General features: G+C 44.0%; 2 protein-coding genes across 7 annotated transcripts; one reads left to right on the plus strand and one right to left on the minus strand.

The window, feature by feature from the left end:
• Window positions 1-1,755: 1,755 nt before the first annotated feature.
• LOC108029751 (solute carrier family 2, facilitated glucose transporter member 3) lies at window positions 1,756-9,451 on the plus strand. 6 transcript variants are annotated; one of them, XM_017102246.2, is made up of 8 exons: window positions 3,995-4,435; window positions 7,633-8,078; window positions 8,146-8,497; window positions 8,553-8,782; window positions 8,841-8,967; window positions 9,068-9,169; window positions 9,226-9,302; window positions 9,365-9,451. In XM_017102246.2, exons 2-7 carry the CDS (start codon window positions 7,774-7,776, stop codon window positions 9,295-9,297), a joined length of 1,188 nt encoding a protein of 395 aa, XP_016957735.1. In that variant the 5' UTR covers window positions 3,995-4,435; window positions 7,633-7,773; the 3' UTR covers window positions 9,298-9,302; window positions 9,365-9,451. The 6 variants fall into 6 exon arrangements, with proteins under 6 accessions (XP_016957570.1, XP_050743575.1, XP_050743576.1 ...); XM_017102245.2 differs by having other exon boundaries at window positions 9,226-9,429; XM_017102081.2 differs by lacking the exons at window positions 3,995-4,435; window positions 7,633-8,078; window positions 8,146-8,497; ... (3 more) ...; window positions 9,226-9,302; window positions 9,365-9,451 and adding exons at window positions 1,756-1,948; window positions 2,000-2,701; window positions 2,789-3,001; window positions 3,065-3,167; window positions 3,221-3,603.
• A 6-nt stretch (window positions 9,452-9,457) lies between these two features.
• Window positions 9,458-10,993, minus strand: LOC108029752 (uncharacterized). The gene is made up of 2 exons (XM_017102247.3): window positions 10,851-10,993; window positions 9,458-10,792 (listed from the first exon to the last, which is right to left on the minus strand). Exon 2 carries the CDS (start codon window positions 10,732-10,734, stop codon window positions 9,583-9,585), a length of 1,152 nt encoding a protein of 383 aa, XP_016957736.1. The 5' UTR covers window positions 10,735-10,792; window positions 10,851-10,993; the 3' UTR covers window positions 9,458-9,582.
• Between the last annotated feature and the right edge of the window lie 200 nt (window positions 10,994-11,193).

Raw genomic sequence — 11,193 nt, forward strand, 5'->3', positions numbered from 1 at the left:
GACACTAAAGATGTTGGGATTAATCAGCTCCCGAAATCTATCTACCAGAAATGAGTATAACAACTGATAACATTTCGATTAAGTCCAGTGGCTCTGTGAAACTCAATAATGGCATCTTTTAGTAATTAATGGCACCTTCAGTGGACTTCGCGCAATTCCATTTTCATACAACAGTCTTCGGCGAATACTGGTATCGATCTGTACTTTCTAAGGTGGCAACTTATAGAACTCTAATATATTTCTCGTATCGCCCAAGCGGACTTTCCTAAAAAACGAAAACGTAACGAGAAATACATATAATTCCATACATTTTATACCTTTAATGAAAAATGTATATGTAGGCATGGTGTCACGATTGTCCATAATCGCCTAATTCGTTCGGTGGTCCAGCAGCTAGAGTGTCTGCCTTTTACACATGGAAGCACAGGTGCGATTCCGTGAGAAAACGGTTTAGAATTTTATGTTTTATTAAAATATAAATTCTACATGGAAACACAGGTCCGATTTCGTGAGAAAACGGTTTCGACTTTTAAATTTTGTTAAAATATAATTTCTAAATTTCAGAAAAATAATAAAAATGCTTTAAATTCTAGAAATAACAATAGAAAGGCAGAAAAATGGAATATACATGTCCACCAGGAGTCCAAAACAACAGCATGTACTCAAACCATCCTTTTTATATCCCTGATTTCAGTCAGAAGTTTGCATCGCAGTGAAGGAGACGTTTCCGATCCCATAAGGTAGATATATTCTAGATATCAGCGTCACTAGACGAGTCGATCTAGCCATGTCCGTCTTTTCGTCCGCCTGTCCGTGTGGCCATCTGTCCGTCCGTTTCTACGAAAACCTGTCTCTCAGTTTTAAAGCTATCGGGCTGAAACTTTTCCAAAAGTATTCTTTCTATTGCAGGTAGTACCCTGCCGGATCGTACAACTATATTTTATAGTTTCAATAGGAACTATCGGGGAAAAAAATTAAACAAAAATTATATATTCAGTGCTTTTAACATATAACCTTTTAAGCTTGGAAATACCATTTTTTAATTAGTTTTGAATTCAATTTTATCAAAATCGGACGACTATATTGTACAGCTGCCAGAGAAACAATCGGAAAATTAGTAGTAAAATAATATAAAACAATTATATCTTTGGTGTTTTTTAACATATAACCTCATGCTTGGAAATAACATTTTTTAATTGGTTTAGAATTGCGAATTAAATTTGATCAAAATCGTACGACTATATCATATAGCTGCCATAGAAACAATCGGAAAATTAGTCGGAAATTATGAAAAAAATGTATCTTCGATGTTTTTTAACATATAACCTTATAAGCTTGGAAATAATATTTTTTAATTGGTTCTGAATTTTGAATTAAATTTTATCAAAATCGGACGACTATATCATATAGCTGTCATAGAATCGATCGGAAAATTGGTGAGAAAAAAACATGAAACAAATTATAGCTTTATATAACCTTCAAAGTTTAGTAATACAATTTTTTAATTACTTCTGAGTTTCTAATTTAGTTGGAAAATATGAAAAAAAGAAGAAATCATTTTTTACAATGTAAATAGTATTCAGGGTATTAAACCAAAGGATAGTTTGTGAACCCATCGGATAAGCGGCTTGTTTATTACGTTTATTGTAAACCGTTCGGCAGCCAAATAGCTATTAAGCTCCTGAAATCCACCCACTTGAAATGAACTGCCCAAAAGTATGCCTTAAAAATGACAGAGTGTGCTGACCCCAACTGTCAATATTTCGATTAAATTATTAGAAAGTGATATGCAAATAGTTTGAGAGCGAAACACACTGCCCCCAATTTCGCTATGGCCGAGAAAAAGCAGGGCTGGACGACCTTGCTGATGTTCATCTGTGTGTGCATCACCGTGGGCACCGTCATCCCCATCGGCTATGCGTTCGCCGTGGTCAATGCCCCATCTACGGTGGGTCAACCGTAATTTTAGCTATTTACTCCCATCTGAAGGGCATCCCAGTTTATTAGATCGTGGATAATGGAGTCGGCTCTAACCCGGTATTCATCGCGGCTGGGCGAGTCCCAGGTGACGATAATGATGTCGGCCGTGGTCTCCATATTTCTGATCGGCGGAATGCTCGGCGCTCCATTCGCCCCCATCTTCAGCGCGCGACTGGGCCGTCGAGGAATTCTGATGCTCAGTGGAACGCTGATTCTGGTATCCTGCATCTGTCAGCTGTTCTGCCGGATGGCTAACTCAATCGAGATGTTGTTGCTGGGTCGACTGATCGGAGGACTGGCTGCCGCTCTAATCTACGCCACGCAGCCTATGTACTTTGTTGAGCTAGCTCCGGCGGAGCTGAGTGGCAGCGTGGGTGTCATAAGCTTTGATTTCGTTCTGGGCACAGAGAAACTCTGGCCCTACGCCCTGGCTGGTTCCGGCATATTCGTCATACTTGGACTGGCGCCCATCTTTTGGTTCCCCGAGAGTCCCCGCTTCCTGATGTCCCAGGGCAGGAGGGACAAGGCCAGGGTCGAGTTGATGCGTCTGAGGAGGGACGAGGCTCGCGTCGACGCGGAGATGGCCGAGTTCGAGGTCACCTCAGATGAAGCGCGTCAAAAGCCCACCATGAAGCAGGTGCTGTGCGACAGCAAGCTCATGATGCCTCTGATTATCGTGAGCTCCTTTCACTTCGTCCAGCAGATGAGTGGCATCAACGCGGTGGGTAATACTACACATAACCAATGTTTAACATAGGCTTACTGAACAGTCACTACAGATGCTCACTCACTTCTTCTCCTTTGCCAGATTTGGTTTTACTCCGTGGAAATTTTCACCAAATCCGGATTCTCTTTAGCATTGTCTTTGTGGCTGAACTTCACCTTGGGGTTCCAGAACTTTGTAGTCGCCCTCTTGGGTCCCCTGATAATGCGGAGGGTAAACAGACGCCTCATGATGATGCTGTCGTGCCTCTTCAGTGCCATCTCCCTGACCCTGCTGGTCATTGGCCTCAAACTAATGGTGAGCTTGTACATCCGTCGAGGGGTTCGGGCTATAAGGAGATCGTCTTTTTTCCACCCACAGTTACACATCCAAGAGTTCTCATTCGTCTGCATTGCCTTCCTGTCGCTGTATATCCTCTCTTTTAACGTGGGTCTGGGACCAATTCCCTACTTTATTGGTTCAGGTTGCCATCCAGCGCGATGTCCGGCTAGTTGCTTATTCCTTCCGCCTCCACAGAGATCTTTGAGGCGGGGCCGCGCCCTACGGCCATGGCTTTGGGCAGTTTTTTTAACTGGTTTGCCAACTTCCTGCTTGGCATGATGTTCCCCATCCTGAATTCGGTGATTGGACCGTTTGCTTTCCTTCTTTGCGCCGCGTTCTGCGTCTACGGGTTCCTGCTGACCTGTCGCTATCTGCCGGAGACGAGGAACCGCGAACCCAAGGATGTGGCGCCGTTGATGGAACACGGCTTTAGGTCCAAGACAAAGTAGGAGCTAACCATTGCTGTACCCTCTTGGTCACATTTTCATAATCTTGAAATGAATTCATGATGAATTGTCATTTTTTAATTGAAATTAATTTATTTTGCATGATCTAATTTGAGTTCTTCCGTCAAACAATTTTTTTTTAAACATTTTCCTCTTAACAGGCTTGATTTCATTTTTTGTTGATAAATATTATTTATTTTAATCACTTTTAAAAGAAAAATACGAGTTCCACTTGGGCACGATTTAAAAATTTTTAACTTTATCATTGTTCTGTTAATTGTTTCAAAAATAATTGTTTTTGTTAAAAATAAAACTTTTGCTTAGCTGCAATATTACTTATTCCATAATATCTGTGAAGGGCATGCGTGTATCGCCGTAGATCGCCTGCCTGTGCGAGTGTATTTCGCCGATCCGATCCTCATTCCGAATCCAACAATGGAGCGCAGCGACGTCACAGGTAGCGCGTCAAGAAAGCCGTCTAAAAATACGGGTGCGCGTACGGGCTTTAGTGGGCAGCGGAACGTCGAGCAGCGCGCACGGCCGGCGAATGAGGCACTTGCTCCGGAATCGCATTCGACATCGGGAACGCGCGGAGATGGGTATATGAAGTCAAGCGTGGTGCGGTTAAAAATAAACAAGGCACGCCGAACAAGCCAAGAAGTTATTCTGTGCAGATCAGGCGGAATCGGGATCGGAGAACTCGGGAAAATGTGTAAAATAGCTTAAAGAAGGCATTTCGTGGCGTGCGTTGAATAACACTGATAAAACAATATACAGAGCGCAAACATAAATAATATTCCACATGCACAGTTCGGAAATACATCAGCTGCTAAAATAAACGGAGCAACCGAGCCGAAGCACCACCAACAACAGCCAACCGATCGCCGCTCATGACGTCACGGATGAGCATCTGGCAAGGAGCATCAGTAGCACCAGCATTGCATCAAATTGAAATAACAAACAGGTTCGTGGTCCTTTAAAGAGGCCAACCCACGGATTTCACTACGGTACTTGAGGCGCTTTAAGTAACCATCAAAAATATTGTTCAAGTTTTATTTACAAAGCTTTTAAAAAGGAAATAAATAAAATAAATTCAGACAATTTTCAAGTGATTTCTCATGATCAATCAATTTTCCGCGTGTTGGCCATTTCTGAGTAAACAACTGAAGTTATCTAAACATATTTTAAATCGGCATATGGTTGAATCCATCCCATATTGCGTCAAAAAGGTTCAAAGTTGTGCAAGAGGAGAAGTCAGAAAATAAAATAAGTTTATTCACATTATGGTTTATTATGGTTATGGTTTTATAAAATACAGCTTTAAAAAAAAGCGTTCCACACTTTTTAAAATATTTGTGCCTCAGATTATTAAAATCATTCGGTTTGAAAGATGGATTATATTGATTTGTAAGATACTCAGTTTTATTTTAGGTTGATTTAAAATGTACCCTTTCCTACAGAAGAGAAATCAACTATCTTATTGATCCCCTTTAAAAAGTAGTTTGCATTCTTGCGATGGGAACTCTTAAGCATTGAACAGACATGAAAATTCAAATTCGATATATTTAATATTTCAAGTTTACTTTATCACCTTTCTCAACAATTGCTCCTAAAGATACTTCCGAATAATTCAAATCATCGCAGAGTGTTCGTTTCAGTGAGAACACAGAATTGATCACTGATCAGTGATCAATGATGAGTAGATATTGTTGTAGTTGTATGGCCTGCTATGGCCCATACAAATTTAAATCCGGTTGGTCGGAATCTATCCCAATTCACTTTTTCCCCGGCCTGCTGAGCAGGAACTCGATACGCAACCAATTCCCCATGCTGCGGTCAACGCTCGAAAATTAGTTTTTAACTCGCACACGTTCTCGGTTCGGGGCTGTGCCGATCTGTCATGTCAATTGGGCTGCCGGCCATCAATGTGCGGTGATGATGTCGTCGCGGTAATTTCTTACTTGCCGTGCCAGCCAGCTTTTCCCCCGCCATTGTCACCGAATTTTCACCGTAATTAAATTTTAAAATCTCCTCTCGTGTAGCCGCTGACACTTAACATTCTGGGGCTGTCTGTCATACTTAGGCAATTCTTGCTTTCAGTTTTGCTCTTGGCGTGGCAAATTAAATGCGGAGAATTAACTGTGCAAGTGTGCTGGCTGAAGGACCTTCGTGGCATAGTGCTTGGTGCACATGCACAGGCTGACAAGTGGCACTAAGGATGGGCTGAAGAGTTGGCAATATTAACAAAAAGAATTCAGGGCACCTGCCCGAGGTAATGCCTAAGTAAACACAGGCCAGAAGATGCTTCCAGTCAATGTCGTCATCTCTCGCATAAACAGAATCGGAGAGACATGACGCAACTTAGTTGCTAGATAAACGGCGACTCGATAAGCCAAATAGAGGACGAAGAGCCACCTTGAAGAACCGATACAATGCTTAACCCAACAGCACCTACATTAAACTATTCGATACTCGTTTCGCCCATAGACCCCCTCTTTCAAGGCAGATCTGATCCACACACAATACAAGGCCGCCCGTTTCCTGCGCTTTTCGCTTTGATCTCTTCGGTAATCTTCGGATTCGGGTTAGAATGTCTTGGAAGTTTTCAGAGCAATTATAATTAAAAATGCTGATGCTATGGGAAACAGACATTTCGAGCTAATGAGTGTACGTCCAAACGGAAAATGACTTTATTGCCGCTGGCCAAAAATATCCCCCAAACCCGCCCGAAGTGCATTTTAATTGCCGGCCACAAAATGCGCTCGCACCCGGCCAGAATCTCCCTGCTCGTCACCCTCAGTGCTTAATTGCATCAAAAACACAAACAGCGGGCATGTTTTTTATGTCAGGCCAGCCCCTTCGATTCGCCCTGCGAAAGCGGCCATTAGTGTGTTTTCCTTCCGAGGTTTTGTGTATTTTCATTGGAACACACACATGGAGCGGGCTGGCGGGCTTTTAGTTTGTGTTTGCTTAGTGTTTGGATTCTTTAATTATGTCTATGTTTTCGCTGTAAATAAGGCAGACATCAATTGCAAATTGATTCTAATTTACGCCCGCTGGCAGAGTGCGTGCAGGATTGAGCAAATCAATAAAAATATACATTGCTCACCTGCCCGATTTCCGCCGATAGGTGTGCTACGCGTATGCGTGAGACGGAGGTGGGCAGATTCCGATTCCAAGGCTAGTGGGAGCCGCGGATCTGCGAAACACGGCGGCCACAAATCAAGCAAATGACTGTCGGACCCCGTCCAGAACAGAAGTTTATAAAAATAATCGCCCAATGAACTCGTATTTCACACCCACTAAATAAAACCCTAAAAAAAGATTGAAAACCAAACAAAAACAAGCAGCATTTGGCAACCGCATACGGCGGATGGGATCGTTAGGAACTTTCCAATTTGACGCCACGGCTACGCCATCAATTCTCGAATCTAGACGAGTGTCATCCTCCGGCCACGCGAGAAATTTGAAATACCACACACAAACGATCCGTGGGGATGGGATGGGATGAGTCGCGATGCGACGAGATGATGTGACTGTTCCATAGGCCAGCTGCCAAGATTGTAGTCCAATAATTCATGTTCATGCTGGCCATTTATTAGAGAACACCGAGCGCACTGTATTAAAAATAAAATCCCATTCATGCTGCTCAGCGACTCCTCCCGAGAGTGTCACAGCGAATGCGTTGCATGCAATTTCAGAATTTTCAACAGGCAAGGGTGCAGACAACCATCTCGAGTTTGTGAAAATTAAATATAATCCATTATGGAAATGTTCCAAATAAATATTATTTATCAATTCAAACTTCCTTATCACCATAATTTGTCAATATGTCAATTTAATGAGAGTGCTTCCACTTTAAAACCCGAATTTTTTAGACAATTCGTTTAAATAAAAAAAAATATGTGTGTTAGCAATGAATTTGTAGCTTTTGGTTTTATTAAAACAGAAAATTGATTACAATGCCTAATCTTAGCATGGGTGTAGTTCGTAAATTCCGCGATAATCCCAAGTAATGAAAATAAACCACCCACATAAGAAATCTTCCCTGAGAAGATTTATGCCGCCAAACACTTCGATAATGTAGCAATGTAGCTGCTTCCTTGTTTGTTTACCACTCTGCGTTTGGGAATTGGGTAAACTAATCGAGGATATTTTCAGCGATAGGTAGCCGGAAGTCCTTCCAGTCGTCATCGATGCGAGTGTCGGACCAGACCCGAGCATGTCCAGGCGAGCGCCAGTGGAAGGCCAATCGAAACCGGAACCGGAACTAAAACCGAAACGGAAGCGAGCCGCCCAGAAATGTCCTCGCGGCGGAGCTCCTTCCGCAGGAGGGAGAAGCCCGCCTTCGAGCGCTTCAAGGACCACTGCCGCCACTTCACGGCTTTTATGTTCAGCAACGTGGGCATCATCCTACTGGTCACATTCTACATAATCGGAGGCGCCTTCATATTCCAGGGCATCGAGATATTCGAGTACGAGCGTCTTAAGTCCGAGAAACCCCATCGCTTTATTGCGCGCAACTTTAGCGGGGAGTGCCTGACGCGCATCTGGGAGCTCACGGCGGAGAACATAAGCTTCTTCGACCAGCATGCCTACAGGAGGCGGTAAGTCATCTTGGATTCCCGTACATAGGGTAGACAGGAATAGGCAGAAATTAATGTTATTCCGCAGGGTTAACGATGCGCTGCTGGATTATCAGCGGGCCATAGTGAAGAAGCAGCTTAAGGGACCAGACGTGGAGCAGTGGAGTTTCTCGGGGGCCGTCCTCTTTTCGCTGACTGTGATCACGACCATCGGGTACGGGAACATCACGCCCCAGTCCGAGTGGGGCAAGCTGGTGACCATTCTGTACGCGATAATTGGCATGCCGCTGTTCCTGCTCTACCTGTCCAACATTGGAGACGTCCTGGCCAAGTCCTTCAAGTGGGTGTACTCGAAGGTGTGCCTGTGTCGAATATGTCCCGGCGTGGCCAAGCGCCGCATTATCCGCGAGAGACGAAAAATGCGCCAGTTGGCCAGAGCGGTGGGTTAAAAAACCATTTGTCTGATATCCTTTAAGATGCTTTAACTCCCTGCAGCTGCAAATGCACGACATGGAGAACGCCCGTGGCAGCAGCAGTTACACCAGCACCAGTAGCACCACCACCTCCAACAGCAGTAGTAGTGACTACACCAGGAGTTCCTGGCAGAGCTCCACTCTGATGGATATTCCGTACACAGAGTCCGACTCGGATATCGAGCGGGAAATTCGAGGTAGCACGGATGAGATCACGGTTCCAGTGACGGTCTGCATATTCGTTATGGTTGGGTAGGAGAAAATCCATCCTAAAGTGAGCTCGAGATTTCTTACCATACTCTGACTTCAGTTATATCCTGTGGGGTGCCCTGCTCTTCGGACGTTGGGAAGACTGGAACTATCTGGATGGCAGCTACTTCTGCCTTATATCGCTCAGCAGCATTGGCTTTGGAGATCTGGTGCCAGGTGATCGTGTGGTAAGGTCGAAGATTTGAATTTGAAACGATTGATACGAAAATACTACATTTTAGTTTAAATGAAAAGTATTGAAATCTTAAAATATATTTTACCCTCCAGATAACCGCCGATAAAGATAAGGTGGAGGTCAGCTTCATACTCTGTGCCATGTATCTACTTCTTGGCATGGCCGTGATTGCCATGTGCTTCAATCTGATGCAGGTAAATAAGACAACAGTTAACCATATCCCCGTTCTTAAAGCCCTTATTCTTTGCAGGAGCAGGTCGTTCACAACATAAGGGCCATCAAGCGGGGATTCAAAGCCTGCTTTCGATGCCGCAGCTCTTAGGCCAAGTAGGTCCCCGATTACAAAGATGTCTTGTGGTACAAATTCATAATATTCACTTTTACTGTAGGCTCCTCCCCTAGGCTAGCTTAATTTAGAAATATACATACAACTAGACAGAATGTGTTCCTTCTTTGGTAAATATAATACTTGTAAACATAAATGGAGATCGAAGCACGTTTATTTGTAGTATTCTGTTTGATCGGAATGGCAAGAATATACATGATTTGGAAAACTGTTCCAAGGTCAGGACAAATGAATGTACGGATTAAATTACGGAACCGGACTCTAGACTAGCTTGCTCTTCAGGGACAGAACACATTTCGGTTTCTCGTTCCGCTCCATCCGCTTTTGTCTGGCCACCATAGCTTTCACTTCTCGATCCATTTTCAGCGGCGAGGCAACCGCGATCTCGGCGTAGTTGGGCAGCGTTGTGCATATCTTGTTCGCACAGGACTTCTGGAATTGTTTGATGAGATCATCAGACATGCTGCTTATGCACGGATTGGTCAACAAGTCAAAGGCCGTGACTTTCAGCGCTTGGAACTGCTTTCGTGTCTTCCCAGTCACCTGCTTTCGAATGATTTTATTCATTGAAATGGGCGCACTGCACAATTTGTTTGGATCGCGTACGTCCAGGGTCTTTTTAGTGTCGACTATCAGTTTGCGATGGCGCACCTCCAGCTTCATGGTGGGACTGGGCACCTTTGTGGAGGATACCGAGGGATTCTTTTTCTTCTTTAGGAGAGGTGACCAGACGGGTGCCGGCTTTGTTTTGCCGGCGGTACCCACCTTTTTACGGGCATAGGTCCGTACGGGTGGAATCTTGGGTGTAGACTTGTTCAATCCATGTTCCTTTGATTGAACACTAGCCTGGCTCAGACGGGAAAGGACTGGTGGAGAAACCTGTGTCCCAGAGAGGCTTTCGCTTTGGTAAGCTGCCAGTTGAGGATGAGGCGAAGGTAGATTCTGGCTCTTGGACGCCTGCTCCTGGCAGAGCATCTCGCTCATGGAAACTACATCCATGTCCACTTCACCTAGTGAAGTCAGCTGAAATGGTCGGCAGCGCACTACCTCGGGCGTCAACTGTGGGAGAACATTCTCCTTATCAGCCTGAGCTCGAGGAAAGGACGAAGACGACGGGGTGCTCTTGGCCAGCGGGGTGGAGAGGTTGACATCGAGAAGGGAGCGCCGCGGAGGGCTCTTCGAACTCCCAGGCCTCGTGCCCATATCGGCCTTCAAGGAATCAGTTAACATTCTGCTCTCTTGGCAGCATTTTCGATTCGGTATGATGTTCTGGAAGGTTATCCGTCCCTTGACGATTTGCGGCATGAACAGCTCACTCTCGAAGCCCGGACACTCTACCAGGACAACATTCTTGCCGGAAAGCAGCTGGATCTTGAAGTTCAACTCCTTCGATTTCGATAGTGCGGGTTGCATGATTAAGATTTGGTCGGGTTATAAAAACGCTTTTCAAGTCTTAAAAATATGTGTTTGTCTGTGAAGGGAAAATTAATCAAGATCTAATGTCATTCCTTAATGCCGTTTTGACGTACCACACAACGGAAAGTTAAACGGGATGTCAGCTGTGACAAAAACAAAAGGTAATAAGCATATTTATACTAAATTACGAATATAAACAATTGAGATCCTCCACGACGCCAGAGCTGAGAAACACAGGGTTGCATTTGCATAATATCGGATACTTACTTGGGGTGTTGATGTGTATGTGTGTTTTAAATTCGATTTATTTCACATAAAATGTAATGCATGTTAATGTGATACCATTATAATTTAACAAAAAAATGCATTTTGAAAATTTTTTACCTAAATCTACAAATACTTAATAATCTATAATGAGTTGAAATGCACACGACTACCTCTAACACTGCAAGCTAT

Source organism: Drosophila biarmipes, chromosome 2R (genome assembly GCF_025231255.1).
Source record: "Drosophila biarmipes strain raj3 chromosome 2R, RU_DBia_V1.1, whole genome shotgun sequence".
Lineage (NCBI taxonomy): Eukaryota > Metazoa > Arthropoda > Insecta > Diptera > Drosophilidae > Drosophila > Drosophila biarmipes.